Genomic DNA, 14,908 nt, shown 5'->3' with positions numbered 1-14,908 from the left:
GTTCACAGGAAACATAGTTTCTGCTTGTTACATTCATACAGTGTCTTTTCAAAATAAACTTCCGTGTTCACAGGAAACGTAGAGTTTCTGCTTGTTGCATGCATACAGTGTCTTTTCAAAATAAACTTCCGACGTAGGTTTCCTCAGCTTTTACGGTTTATTTGGTTTAGGCAACCAAACTACTTGGTTAAGTTTAATCAACAAAAGTCTTGGTTAGGCTTCCTGGAGCTCCTCCCTAAGCGGACTCTCTCCCTCTTCATACCACATCAGTGGCTCTGACCTTCTAACAATGACACAGACGGGTTTACACTGAAGCTAGTTGAAAGCGCGGTGCACCTCATACAGGCGCTAAAGGGTGACTCGGGTTCCGAGGGCCACTGAACAAGCGTCTGTATTTGCTGAATTTGTATATAGACTCAATAAACACAAGTTAGCAACATCAACTTCATACGGTGATAATACACCCAGTGACCACTTTATTAGGAACACCCGTGATGCTGTTCAATACAGCAGCCTTGTTATGACATCCTCCTTTACGAAGCCCACTGAGTTCAGTATTTGTTGACATTGACAGAAATGTATAATCCAAAATATGTTTATTACTGCAACCGCAGAGTTGGACAACATTACTGCATATTGAGAGGTTTTGTGATATGAGAAACGGCTCCCAATATAATGCAGTCTAACACCATCAGAAGCTATGACCTCAGTGCTAAAACATAATTAACGCCCTTATGACAGTGTCTTCAAAACAGAATATTATAGGCATCATAAAAGTAAACTTTATGACAGAGTTGCATTGCAGCGCATTAGATGGTACAGGTAAGATGGATAGATGAATGTACTGAATAGTTCATTGAAGAAATAGCCCAAAATGTTTTTCAAAAATGTTTTCACTTTTCAAGAAAAACTTTGAAGACTTACTTTTCCTATCTTAGGTTTGTAAAATGTGAATCAATAGTTATTGGTATTTGTCAACATTCCTTCTTCAGGCAAACCGAATCAGGCTTTAACTTCAATGCCATTCAACAGTTTATCAACAACAAATTATACTCACAGGAGCTTCCTGTTTATTCAAATTTAGGACACGGGTGTGTGTGAGTCGTGGCCGGGAACGAAAGTGCAATCTGAAAATCCTCAATAGCGTTGCTACGAAAATACCTTCATACATGGTATCCAAAGCGAGACTGTTGTTTGCCCACGGTTAATAGAACTTAGAACCGGCTTATTTGTAATTTCGTTTCGGTGCTCCCGATCCAAAACCAATCCCCCACTTTTTACTTCACAGATATCAAGGGCTGTGAATGCGGAGCAGATCTTTTAACCCGGCGAGAAAGGAGTCCATGACAACCCTGTATAATGAGTTTCTTTTGAGAGGTTACTCTGAGAGAAAGTGTGAAATGAACAGCCAAACTGGAAGCCAATTTCAACTTCCCTGAATGAAAGCCTTTAATCCGAGATGAATCCCCTTGATCTACAGTAGCTCAGGTAGACAGCCCGGGCTACGACACAAAGGGGAATCGACTAAGTGCTTCTGCACTGTGATACAAGCTGTTCTCTGTTGAGCTTCGCAAAGACACCGCGATGCTTTTCCAAAACAAGCTAGCATTTAACTGCGTCCCACCTCCCGCCTCCTCCGCACTCGTCTCTACTCTCCGATCCCGCCGCCTACTCCTTTCTCGCAGGTCAGAGAGAGTCTCCTGGAGAGCAGATGATGAGCTTCATTATTAAGCCAAGCAATTACACCCCTCCACCCCCACCCCGGGGCTGAAGCCGGGAGCCCCCCTATTTATTTCGTTAAGATAAGACAGAACGGGGTGGAATGGTAATGCCTCGGAGGGGAGGAGAGGTGGCATTTGAGAAGCGACGGGGGAGGCGGATGGTCGACGCAGGCCCACTTTGTGTTCCCTCTGTATCTTTTCTGATTAACCTCCGGAGCGGTGGGGGGGGAGCTCAGCTGAGCCGCACACACGTTCGACTCAGCCGGCTGCTCCCAGGCCTGTAGTCTCTATGAACACACGCCGTGCCATACTGAGTTCAAAGTGTCTGCGGGTATGTGTGTGGGGGCAATGAGCGTGCCTTTCTTTACGTGTGCTGTTGATTGGTTGCGGGGTGGGGGGGCTGGAACATCGGTTGCATTAGAGGTGGTATAGCTTCAGATATGCTGCTCAGCGGCTCCCGCCGGCGTCCCCCCTGGTCCCCTGGGGTAAGCCTGACGGAGACGTTTAATCCGTGTAATTGGGCTGACGAGATACCCGGCAATTAAAAAGTTCCGCCGGCTTCGCCACAGGAAGCTGAGAATCGCCCCGAAGGGGAGGAGATCATGCTAAATTGTGACACCTGAGCATGACTCAGCGGAGGGATTTGTCTCTTACAGCGCTGGATCCCATTGTTCGCACTGCGTCACCTTGACATTAAAAGGCCGTTGGACCCAAGGGTGGTGCTGTGAGGCGCAGGGGGGGATGCGTCAGCTGGCCAGGTCTTGATCAGCGCTCTCCTCTCATAAGTCTTTATGATGGCTGCTGTGTCACCCGTTACATTGCTCCTCTGTCCTCTAATTGCCCTCTCAACCGCGCATTTCTCAGCATCTAATCATCAGCAAATGTCATCTGACTGAGCTGTGTGTGTGTGTGTGTGTGTGTGTGTGTGTGTGTGTGTGTGTGTGTGTGTGTGTGTGTGTGTGTGTGTGTGTGTGTGTGTGTGCGCTTAAGGAGAGGCTAGGACCCGGCCGCTGGGCAGGGCTGGAGGAGGTGACCTTCAGGGGCGGTCAGGGTAATGAAATCACAGGGAGGAAGCCCTGATGTGGGGCCCCCGCCTGGAAACCCTTTCCGTCAAGGCTGACACTGATGACCGCATCCTAATTGAAACAAATGTGCCAATTAGGCAATTCATTTCTCACATCCTCTGCCACACACTTGCCAGGCTAATTTGTATTTGTCCCTTCATATTTTATTATTCTCCCTCCCACCACCTCCCTGCTCCCTTCCTCTCTGTCCCTCTTCCTTCTGCTCAGCGAATCTTTTCATCATTACCTACGGGCCGTCAGTGGCAGGCAGACAGATAATGTGCAGCATGGACCCAAACACTGCGAGGGCCACGCGTTAATTGCCTCTTTCGAGTCACACATTAACCAGGATAGAATTGAGATAAATACATAAAGAGTCGGAGGGTGGTGGTGGTGGTGGTGGGGGGGGGGGGGGGGGGGGTTTAGTGACAGATGACTTTAATCATGAGAAATTAGGCTCTGTCCCCCACTCCTCCGTATCTCTATTTTCTTATCCAACGATGCTAAGCGCTTTACCTTTTGATGGAAAACCCGCGCCATAGGCTCTCTGTTAATTGTGGAGAAGAATCTGGGAGCCTTTGGAGATGGGCTTCTGAGTTTTTCTTCCAGGCCATCGGGAAAATAGAGGCTTCTACCGCCGTAACTGTGCTGTACTCCTCTCCCCTCTGAAAATGAAAATTCCCAACTCCTGCTAACAGTGGTACACTTGACTGAGAAGTGAGAAGTGATTACTGTGTTATGATGTTCATTATCATTTTTATTTGTGTCAATATATACCTGCAATCCATCATCCCTGGGGTCTGTTTGTCATTTCTACCCAGTGTTTGCATGCCCACAGGCGCTTCCTATTTGCATCCAGCCAGAGTGTTGTTTATTATAAAGGTTGCCTGTGCGCTTCCTTCCATAAATCCATCAGCACGGCCCATTCTGCCACACGATGAATGTAATTTGCAAACGCAGCGATGCAGCGCCCTTACCAGGGTAGAAGCAGTAAAGCGTCGCTAAGTTTGTAATTTATAATTCGTTTTTCTCTCTGTCGCTGGTGAGAGGTTATAGTGCTTCCTTTGACTGTTTAAGGGGCCGTTCACATGTTCTGTCTGAGAACAGGTGGAAAACGCCAGCCATGCCACTTTTATCCAAAGTGCCTGGGGGGGGGGATTTTGGTCAGTGTCAAACTATGACGCTCTACAAAGCAGCAACCGATGAAAGCTGAAGTCAATGCTGAAGGGACTTTAACCTAATCTCTCTCTGGCCATCAGGGGGCGACTCCTCTGGTTGTATAGAAGTCTATGAGAAAATGACTCTACTTCTCTCTTGATTTATTACCTCAGTAAACACTGTAAACATGAGTTTATGGTCTCAATCTCTAGTTTCAAGTCTTCTTCAATACAGCATGATGTTCATTTAGTAAACTATGGTCCATTTAGAGTCAAATAGACCATAAAGCAGGGTATGCTTTAGGGCGGGGCTACCTTGTGATTGACAGGTCGCTACCAGAGCCGTAAGAGTCTTCTCTATCACCAAATATGGTCCCTTACGTTCACTGGTTGCAAAAAAACAGGATGGCAACTGGAGGCTTCCAGACCTCAGTCCACAAACCAATGGGTGACGTCCCGTGACGTCAAGACGACTATGTCCACTTCTTATATGCAGTCTATGTGCTCTCCATGGTAGGGAGGAGGTTGGCTTGGATGGATGGTCAAAAAAACACAGGACTTTTATCCAGCAGACCGACGTTCTTGTTCCGTGTGAAACCAAAATCAAGTTGACTTATTTTAAGTAACATATGTAAGTTGAGTTATGTAACTCAACATTGCGCAACATGCTAAATTTATGTTGCATAGGTAACATAATCTACTGAACTACGTAAAAAACAACTCATTTTAATCCAAATCACAATCTTCCCTTTAACCTAACCAAGTTGTTTTCTGTTTATTTTGAGAAAGACAGTGTATGCATGTAACAAGCAGAACTTTAAGCATGCGAAACTGATAGTAGAGGGCTACCTTCTGTCGAGCATTAGTTTGAAGCGTAAGACCAATAACCAAACTGCCTTATTTAATGAATTAGGAGTGAGAAAGTATTGACCCTGGAAGATATTCATGGTGTTGTGCCAAGTATGAAAATTGAACTTGAACTTAACATCCTGCCAATTGGCATTATAGGGGAGATGGGGCATAAAATATTCACTGTGATCCTCTGAAATTTAAGTAATTTCAGGTTCATTCCATTTTACTCATCGTCCTTTACAGTATGTGGTCTTTAATATACATCGAAATTCAGCAGGACAATCACAAAAGAGAATACCAGAACCCACCTGTAGCTGACATTACAATGGCCCAGTTGATGAACTTTCACACTGAACTGATTAAAAAGAAAACTCTTCCACTTTAAGATCAAGGGTGTTGTTTTTTTGTAAAAACTGTAGTTAAGTGCAGCTGCAGGATTTTACTGGGGTGGTTAAAAACGACTCACATTGCTCTGGATGTCAGAATCACCCCACCTGCCCTAAAGGGCGTCCCAAAGGGGCTCTAGAGTGTATATATTGAGTATATACAGTTTTATTGCTGTGGGTACACTTCACACGTTTCACCTGTGACCTGTGAGATGACCCCGGTGACATCGTCCGGGGTCATCTCAGGGAGTAATAACCCTTAAGAAACACAGCAGTCAGACAGTTAGCCACAGCTATTTGTAAGAGAAAGGGAAAATGAACGGCAAAATGATGACCTACATTGCTTTGTTATTGTCAACATATTAGATACGACTTTACCTCCAAATAAGTACTTTCTGTAATCTGGCTTTACAACCTCATCGTCTGTTTCTTGTCCTGTCAAGCTGCGTTGTAGTAACGTCACATTGTTCCCTGATGTCAGTCAGAAATGATGGCCAAAAGCACAAACTTAAGGCCCAAGTTGTAATGAACAAATATAATCCTAAAATGCCCAGATCACACAGAGACGCTAGACGTGATGAGTTTCTTAGATGCTCATAAAAGGTCAAATATTTTCAACTTTTCAGCGCAAAGGCATGGAGTCACACCACTCGTTAATGTAACACTTGGCCCAGGTAGCCAATCAAATCAAGCAAGAGGCGGGCTTTACTACCTAACCACTTCCTTTCTCTTATTATGCCAGTAGATTAAGTAGGAACGTTAGTACAGTGGCAAATACAGACGAAAGGCTGATATTAGCTGTATTTAATGAGGATGAACAAATAGTCGATTAATGATTTTGAATGTGATTTTTTTTTTTTTATTCAGAAAAGTCACACCTCCGTCCTTTATCTTGCACAGGTGGAATGGCTGAAAAACGAAGAGCTGCTGACTTCCCTGACTGACGACAACATTGACACCCGCGCCGACCACAACCTCATCATCAACGAGGCGCGACTGTCCGACTCGGGCAACTATACCTGCCTGGCCAGCAACATCGTGGCTAAGAGACGCAGCGCCACGGCCACTGTGATAGTCTTCGGTACGCCGTCCTCCCAGCTGCTCTTATTGTCCCCTTACAACACTTCCTGGTGTTCTGGCACGCTGTTCACACGGCGCTTCAGATCAATTTGTTTAGTTTCCTGCACCCCTACACAAGTGATTAAGACACCCATCTCCGTGTACCCACCGAGGAGCGATGTTTCCTCTTTATTTCCGTGAATGTATTATTCAAACACTCAATTTACTGCCTCTCATTTAAAATCAATGTGTACTTTATGGGAGGAAATAAGCCACTGTGTCTTAATCTCATTTAAAAGGAGTGTTGCTTATTAAGTATTTATTCACCAGAGGCCTTCCAGCGATAAGGCTTTGCCGCCTTTGATGGCGCTGCTGAACATTTAGCTTCCGCACACGTTAGACGGAGCGATCATAGAGTAAACTGCTTCAGTCAGAGCACTAAGTGGTCGCCTCCGACCTGTCAACCAGTATGAGTCAGCGTCGCCTTTAGAAATGGCTATTCCGTTTAAGGGCTGTTTTCTTTAATTTGGTACAGTTCTACGTCTCTATCTTAATCCAAGAGCAAAGAACATTGGATTGCCAATTAAGAAAGAGGGAGCCGTATACATCCACCACAATGAATGTGCTGTGCTCAATCTGCTCCAGCCTTGTTGCCTTGCAGTGCCTCGGGGACTGCATAATCATTATTAACCCCGGCTCTTGTTCGAGTATTTCATTACGCCAGACTTCTGGAAAGTAAAAAAAAAAATTGCTGTGTTGCGCCCTCGCTACACCTCTTCTCACTCTCTAACTTTTTGTCGAACTCCCTCCAGTGAACGGCGGCTGGTCCCTGTGGACGGAGTGGTCGCCCTGCAATGTGCCGTGTGGGCGGGGTGTCCAGAAGCGATCTCGAACCTGTACTAACCCGGCGCCTCTCAACGGCGGGGCTTTCTGCGAGGGCATGTCTGTACAGAAGATCACCTGCAACGCACTCTGCCCAAGTCAGTTTCTCTTACGGAAAATATAACACTCAAGTACAACTTTATGGTGTTGTGCAGATTCAGAATTTGCTTTTTTTTCTAGTTGTCAAAAGTTACAAATACGTGGTTCAGAATGATTAAGCTGACGTGGCGACGATTGCGTCAGGCTGCCAAACATGTAAATGTTCACATTTCATTAACTTGTGATATTTGTGGATGACAGGCGAGTAATTATTTAAGCTTCGAGCACAGTTTTTCCTTTCCCATTTGTTTTCAGATATATTGCAGCTCTCTTCTCAGCATGCACTATCACAGCATGCCACCCACATTAACATGTCAGACATTCATCCACTGCTGATACACACGTTGACTTGAATGAACGGAAGTCCCTGCCTCTTCAGCATTACAGACAACCAATTATAAAGGATTGCAAGGCACAGATGCATAGTGACCTGACAACATCCCTGTACCACGGTGCTGATGGAGCTAGTGTAGGAAATTTGGGTTTAGAACTGTGCTTTAAGAAATTATAATAGTGTTTAATAATTCATAATTAAGAAATCATAATTGTAGAAGTGTTTTAGGATTTGTAGTTTTAGAATTTGTAGTTAGAAGTGTATCTTAGTAGCACCTTTATATTTGCTTGTGAAACTTGTGAAGGTTTTTGCCAAAAGTTGCAAATCCTTATCTTTATATAGAATGTTTACCATAGAAGTGTTAAGCCATAAAATACAGTCATTGAATGTTTTAAACTGTAAAGAATAGTATGTTGGGAGTAAGGGACAGATAGATTTCTAGATAGGCAATTACAGGTCATACCCGTGCGAGGGTCCTGCGAAGAGGAGGAGCTAACTGGATTTAGCCAATAGGAACTACGGACACGAGGGGATGTTTTTTGAACTATGTAAGGCGGGGAAGAAAGAGAGTCCGGCCTCTTGCTCCTGTACCACTGAGTGGGTGGTAACGACTATTGGGGTGAGCAGGTCATATTCGGTGTAACTGTAAATGATGTACTCGACTATGCAATTGTTTTAGCATGAGAGGTATTAAATGCTTTGTTTATAATTGAAACCGGTTCTCTTTGTGTAAGAGGCTGGATTACATGCGGTTTCCACACAGTCTAGAGGTTCCATGAACCTAACACTAGAGAGAGAGAGGACTGAACTGAATGGGAGGTAATAAGAAGAAGGAAGCAGCCGAGGGAGAGACCATATGACTCAGAGCACTGTGTGATTCCGGGGGGGTGAGCTGATGTAGTTTGTGAAGAAGTGACTCTCGTGGAGGTAAGGGTTATCTGGTAGTGAGAGTGGCCCAGCAATTCTGCAGTTCTGCGTTTCTTAAGGGCAGAGACTAGAATAGTATTATTGGTCTGGTAATCCACAATAGTCAGAGGGAACGAAAAGGAGTCAGAGGATCAACATTTTGGGCCGTATTTCAGTCTGGACCAAACTACGGGACTGACCGGCTGACCGACTTTGCCGTTGCTAGTGTCATGCTGCTATTGTGGCTGAAAAGAATGTTCTCTCTCCTCATAAGTATCTTTTACCATTATTTTCTTTGCCATTCAAGCTAGGTGATGCTGGGCAACCCTACATTCTACATTTATATATTGCAACTTTGCAGATATGTTTATAAACATGTACATAAACTCCTTATGTTCATGAAAATGTGTGATCCTTGCTAAATGTATTTGCTAATGCAAATGAGTTGTATGTGAAAGTCATTTAGCTTTCTTTAGCTTCATCTCTCTACATTAATGAAGATTATCTCTGTCTACTACATGTAGACCAAAATCCTAAATATGAGAAAGATCTAAACAAGCAAAATCAGTATATGTCCCACACATATATATATAGTAAATGGGTCCTATCTGACAGAAATGAAAACATTTTCTCTGCTGTGCACATTCAGTAGTGAGATCGGTTTCAAGAGGGCAGAGAATAGGAGTCTATTGGAACCAATAAAAGGAACCAATGAAGGGCTTTAAAACAAAAGCTGTTTTGCTTATAAATAATTTAAAGAGAGACATTGCACCAGTTAAATTAAATGTAAACTTTTGTCAGCTTTGAACATCTTTCTCTCTGGAGCTTTGGCAGACGAAGGTTCAATCCAGTGCAAAAAAAAATCACCGGTGGTCCAATGAGGCAGTGAGATGCATTTCTGTTACACTTCAAATTTATTTATATATATATATATATATATATATGTCTCCATTGTGTATGAAATGAACTATGTCGTGTGAGCATATTTCCTACCTGTGAAGTCCATTGTTATGTGTTGAAAGCAATGCCTTTAGAAATGAATAATAATAATTATCCCATAGCAGGAGAATACAGACAGAGACTCGGCCTGGAAGGTGGCAGACTAGTAAGTGAGGCTTTAGGGAAAAGTGGTAAACGTTATATTTAGCAGTCTTTTACGTTGCCTCATATAGTTTCTTGCTTGAGTGCACACCACTCTGCACGTCTATATGCATCATCAACATGTGTGAAGTGAACATATGTTCAAGGTGTGTAATGCACAGAGGTGACATGCCTTGTGCAGATGTCAGGCTCCATGTAGAGCTGTCAGTCCCCAGCGCTTTGTTGCACATCCTGCACACACACACACACACACACATTTTCCCAAAGAGCTTGGAAGCTTGAAAGCTGGTTCAGAAGGTGGCCAGGTCGTCCAACGAGCCTGCCTCGTGCCAATATGTTCGGTTTGCGAGGCTTCAGACTGCCAAGGTGCAGATGGGGACAGACAGTGGGGTCTAGTTTAATGGCATCAGAACAGGATGAGAGAGATTTGGACCCGGTAGAGAGACTAATACAGAAGTCAGGTAAAGAATGCTGGCATTAGGGTATGAAAAGTTTGTAAATTAAGTTTGAAAAGATGATTTATTATTTACTATTGCCAAGTTTTGATGAGCAGGCCCCTGATTTGTTTTGTAGACATGCACAATCAACAGTCAGTTACAGGAATGTGCTAAAGAAAATATCTGGCAATGTGCCATCAAAAGGCAGAGAAGAAGTCTGCTGGCTAGCAAACATGTACTCAATAAGAGGTGCTCAATAGAGTTCTGCAGGAAGGAGTTCTAACACCAGGAAATGAGTACGAATACATTATTTGTCATTTGTACCAATCACCCAGAGCGCCGAGCTTTGAGGCAAATTGAGTTTTTCTGTGCGCAGGTTTTGAGACCGATTAAACGGCATATTAAAGTAACTGTGATAATTATGTACGGAACAATTTTTTGTGATGCTTAAGAATCACCCAGTATATTAAAGCAAGCATCAACTCCGTAAATGTTGACATTTGTACTCGTCACTGATAGTCCTGAATTTAGACATACATTCAAGAGGCGTCATCAATTTGGAACGGATTGATGAAAATGTCCAAACAGACAAAGTCCAGTTGCCTCATGTTAAAGACTTGTCATGTACAACTAGAAGGGTTCATCATTCAACTTTTTCTTGCTTACTTTTATGGAATCATTTACTCTCATAATGTAATACATTATTACACTATGTCCTGATGATTGCATTATGATCTTTTATTACATCTAAATTATCGCACAAAAAGTTTAGACAACGGCAACAGTGCTGGAGGAGCTAACAGACGATAGCGTCATCAGCGGTAACTGGCGCGGTGCAAAGCAGCAGCCATTAGCCAACATGTGGGGCAACACACACACACACGCACACACAGACTGGGGATTACAGGAGCTAACATGTACTGTACGTGCTATGTCAAAAAAGAACAGAAAAGCTCAGATTACATCACACAAAGAGGGAGAGTGACTTCAGTCTTCAGCTCAGGTAGACGTCACTACACTGAGCAGAAACAGCGATTGTTGTTTGATGCTATATTAAAGCTCTGAATTTCACAATTTAGACCTTTATTAAGCAATGCAGGTTTAAAATTGGCTTTGTGATTGATTAATGAGGAAGGAAATGCATTCAACATGTTTGTTAGGCCTAAAGGATACACCTAAAGGATACACACAAAGAGTTTTGATAAGACAAGAAAACTCCACTTACATTTTGTCAAGAATGTGGAGCCTTATTATCCAGCATCGAGTCAGTAATCCAGGACCAGTGTTACATTCAAAGTCATCTTTCATCGAATAGTCATGAAAATCAGAAGCTAGTTGCTGAACCACAATTCTGTTGGGTTATTAAAGATTATGTGATATATTGCTAACACAATGTTTTTTTTGTATTCAATATGTCAATTTTCAAAATGATCTTGACCCCGGCAATACTTACAGTTTGAGCGTTAGAAATATCATACCATGCCAGGATTCACTGTTGAACTTTAGTGCTAAACCATAACTTTCAATTAATCAATAAGGGTGAACGAGTGTCATTGTGTTATATTTTGCTCATCTAACTTTTACACCCACGCTTTATATATTAATACGCACACACAGTTTCTAGTTAAAATTGCCAGCAACGTGCATCTTTTTTTATTATTATTATACTATATTTCCCCCTTTAAGGGGGAAATTTGTCTCTGCATTTGACCCATCCCTGTATATAGGGAGCAGTGGGCTGCCAATGACAGGCACCCGGGGGTTCAGTGTATTGCTCAGGTACACTTCGACACGTGACACGTCCCAGTCGAGGATCGAACCGTTGACCTTCCAGTTCCCAGACAACCCTCTTAACCCAGTGAGCCACGGTCGCCCTGAATGACACTGTCGGCCTCCTTGGGTTTCTGTGCAGGAATAAGTCTGATGAGGTGAATGATCAATAACAATGACTCAGCTTTTGCTTTTCAAGGGGCTGTAACGTCTGCCTTTTAAAAATCACTTCCAGGCTTGTGGTCTGAAACATCAAATTGGAATTTCTATCGGAGTTTTTCCAACTAGCTGCCTCTCACTGCCAATTAAAGCTGTCAACCTTAATAGTTGTGGAGGGTGGGTTTTGTTTGCAACGTGGAGTTCCCAGAAAGAATCTATTCCAAAAAAAGAGGAATACGAATTTCCTACTTCAGTAGAGATGAGCAGACCTGTGCCACCACCAGGGCCTCACAGAATGACGGATGTGACATGCAGGGCGATCCGTGTTTTTGTGGGAGGAAGGAGATGCAGACAGGAGCGAAGCATGGGCTGCCATGAACCCAGCTGTCTGAGCTGCTGACTGACAAGCCCCTCCAGTTCTGACAAGCCAGCCCAGAGCGTTGCCTTAATGATGGGCCGAGTGCAGGGAGAGCACGAGAGACGGATGACGTCAGAGGCTGCACCATGACGAGGCCACTGAACAAGAAACGGCAGAGAGAGAAGAGAATGCTGATAGAAATGAACCTCAGGTGGAGACCGAAGTGCTGGGAAGGGAATTCAAACTCAGTCAATGCAGATTGCCTGTGTACTGTACTGCCCCATGGTGTCCTACCAAAGCCTGCAACATGTGTCTATTCACGCTCGATACATGCATGCAGTCTTTTTAAAGATAAAATTCCCTTTTCAAAGAATACTTGGTTAGGTTAAGGCAACAACACTACTTAGTTCGGTTTAGGAATAGATCCTGAAATACTTAGTTAAGTTAAGCCTACAAAACTTCTTCATTTGGTTCAGGAAAAGATTGCCGTTTGGATTAAAATACCCCGTAAATCAACATTGACTTCTCGTTTCACATGGGGAACAAACAGCGGTCTCCTGGCTGAAAGATGTTTTTTTGTAGGACCCATTCACCTCCCCTGGCTCCCGCCCTGTGTGGGCTTATACGTTCTATAAACGCCCTCGTTCATGATTATGTGGATAACATACTCAATCGTTTTGTGGGATATCTATAGATCAAGGCACATTATTTTTCGTAGATGTAGCTATGAGTGCTGGATGAGAGTTACGTTTAAGTGACATACGTAAGTTTAGTACTAAACCCTCACATACGGACTCACGGCAGGACTGAATTGATCATATTCTGACAGAACCACTGATGCAATGTGCTCTAGTTTTTATATAGTGTTATGAGAGGGGTTATGCTCAGGATGTCTCAAGTGCATCATTGAGCCATGAATTCAGACCTGCCCAAAAAAAACCTAGTAATTATAATGAGGACGGTTGTACGTAAGCCCAAGAGCTTGGAGGCGGGGTTAGAGGAAACACTGGTGAGCTGGCTTTATGGCACCTATGGATGGGGAAGATGGGGAATATTATAGACACAGAAGTCTACTTTTTTTTGCATCATGCACCACTGAGCAACTTTTATAGGAAGGGACATCGCCCTGCCTCCAATGCTGTATCCAGTCCTCTTTAAACATCCATGGATTAAACAGTCAGTGATGTTTCTTCTGCAGATGTGCTGAGTAAGACCAGTCTGTCACTGCAATGGCTTGAAGCCAGGACAGTATAACAGGTGCAATAGGGGGGGTTAAGCCTATAGCGGGTTCATGATTAACGTTTGCCTTTTCTTTAACACAGAAAGTTATTTTTTAGGAGATATATCCCTGAGTGTGTTTGGAATTACAATCAACTAGGAAAAAAAATATCTGAACCAAGAAAGAAAAGGGCAGAAGATTCACAAACTAGTGTCTGCTTATAGCTGCAAAAATGTCACCACAACAAATTAATGAGGTTCTGGTGACTGGCCAATTTAAGAAACTAGACATGAAGAATGCAGTGAGCAGCAAGAAAAAAGAAAAAGGAAGCTTGGATTTTGGAAAGTATCCGCAAGGTGTTCAAATTGATTCAGAGTTTAACAGTCGCTACAGTTCGTCAGACTTCATCTATTGTTTACCAGTAGGCAGATGAGCTCATTCAACAGAATCAGAGCAACAAGTCATGGGGGAACTGTCAGGAGAAACAATACGCACACACTCACATGCTACTGCGGTCAAACTCAGGAGCACTCAGCACTCTCTCTGCAATGTGCAAACACATCATTTGCATTCCAAGTAGCTGAGAAGAAGCCACAAACAAATGCGGAGTGTAGGCAGTAGGCCTATGGTACATCACAAAGGAAAATGATCTTCTCCTCTGCCCACAAGGCTGCGTGTTATGGGCATCGCAGCTGCTGCCAAACATTCTTCAGGCGCCATATGGTCTCCCAGTATTTGTTAAGCTAAGCATGAGAAGCTCTTCCTTGATCAGATGACAGCGTAGCGGAGGAATCCCAGCTATTAGCATGCACCAGGCTGTCTTGGTTTCAGAGACTTGCATCAAATCCAATTATATAAACAGGCCCGCGGGTTAATGGGGAGGAAATGGCTCCCTGGCTGTGCCACCACATCAAGCGTATATTCTGTGTCATACTGCGTGTTTGCCCACTAAGGAAACATTCAAACGTTTAATGTGTGTAAATATAGCACACATATGAAAGTTGAAACAGTGTCTGCAGTTACACAACGGATTATACGATCTGTTCTTTTTGGTAAATGTGCCTAAATCCTAAACTTTCAATGAGGTTTCTGAATATAGATTAGAATATCTGTCATCCTATTTTATTATGACAACATTCGAAGGAAAAAAAATATCCTCAAGCACAATCCTGAATAAAGTGATTGATCGGATTATATGAAGTAGAATTGTTTTTTCTTTGTAAAACCAAATATGAATTTGTCAGTGCCTGTCTGCTTTTGTGTGTGGCAAAAGGGGAGAGTAAACGTTCTTTTGGTTATTGTTATATTTTTTGGGGCGTATTCTGCCTTTATTTTACAGATGATGTAGAAATCGGCGGGAGAGAGAGAGAGAGGTGTGACATGCAATAAAGTCAGAAAGAGGTC

The 14,908-nt window shown here is 43.3% G+C and overlaps 1 protein-coding gene across 1 annotated transcript in view; it reads left to right on the top strand.

Annotated features, from left to right (window-relative positions):
- unc5db (unc-5 netrin receptor Db) overlaps positions 1-14,908 on the top strand; it is a 214,293-nt gene that overhangs the window by 139,504 nt on the left and 59,881 nt on the right. Inside the window, exons 5-6 of the mRNA XM_076098931.1 lie at positions 6,081-6,261; positions 7,052-7,219. Of these exons, the coding sequence (XP_075955046.1) occupies positions 6,081-6,261; positions 7,052-7,219 (349 nt within the window). The remainder of the gene's footprint in view (positions 1-6,080; positions 6,262-7,051; positions 7,220-14,908) is intronic.

Source organism: Anarhichas minor, unplaced genomic scaffold (assembly GCF_050575085.1).
Source record: "Anarhichas minor isolate MPS153535 unplaced genomic scaffold, ASM5057508v1 ptg000025l, whole genome shotgun sequence".
Taxonomy (NCBI): Eukaryota; Metazoa; Chordata; class Actinopteri; order Perciformes; family Anarhichadidae; genus Anarhichas; species Anarhichas minor.
This window is presented reverse-complemented; position numbering and strand designations above follow the sequence as displayed.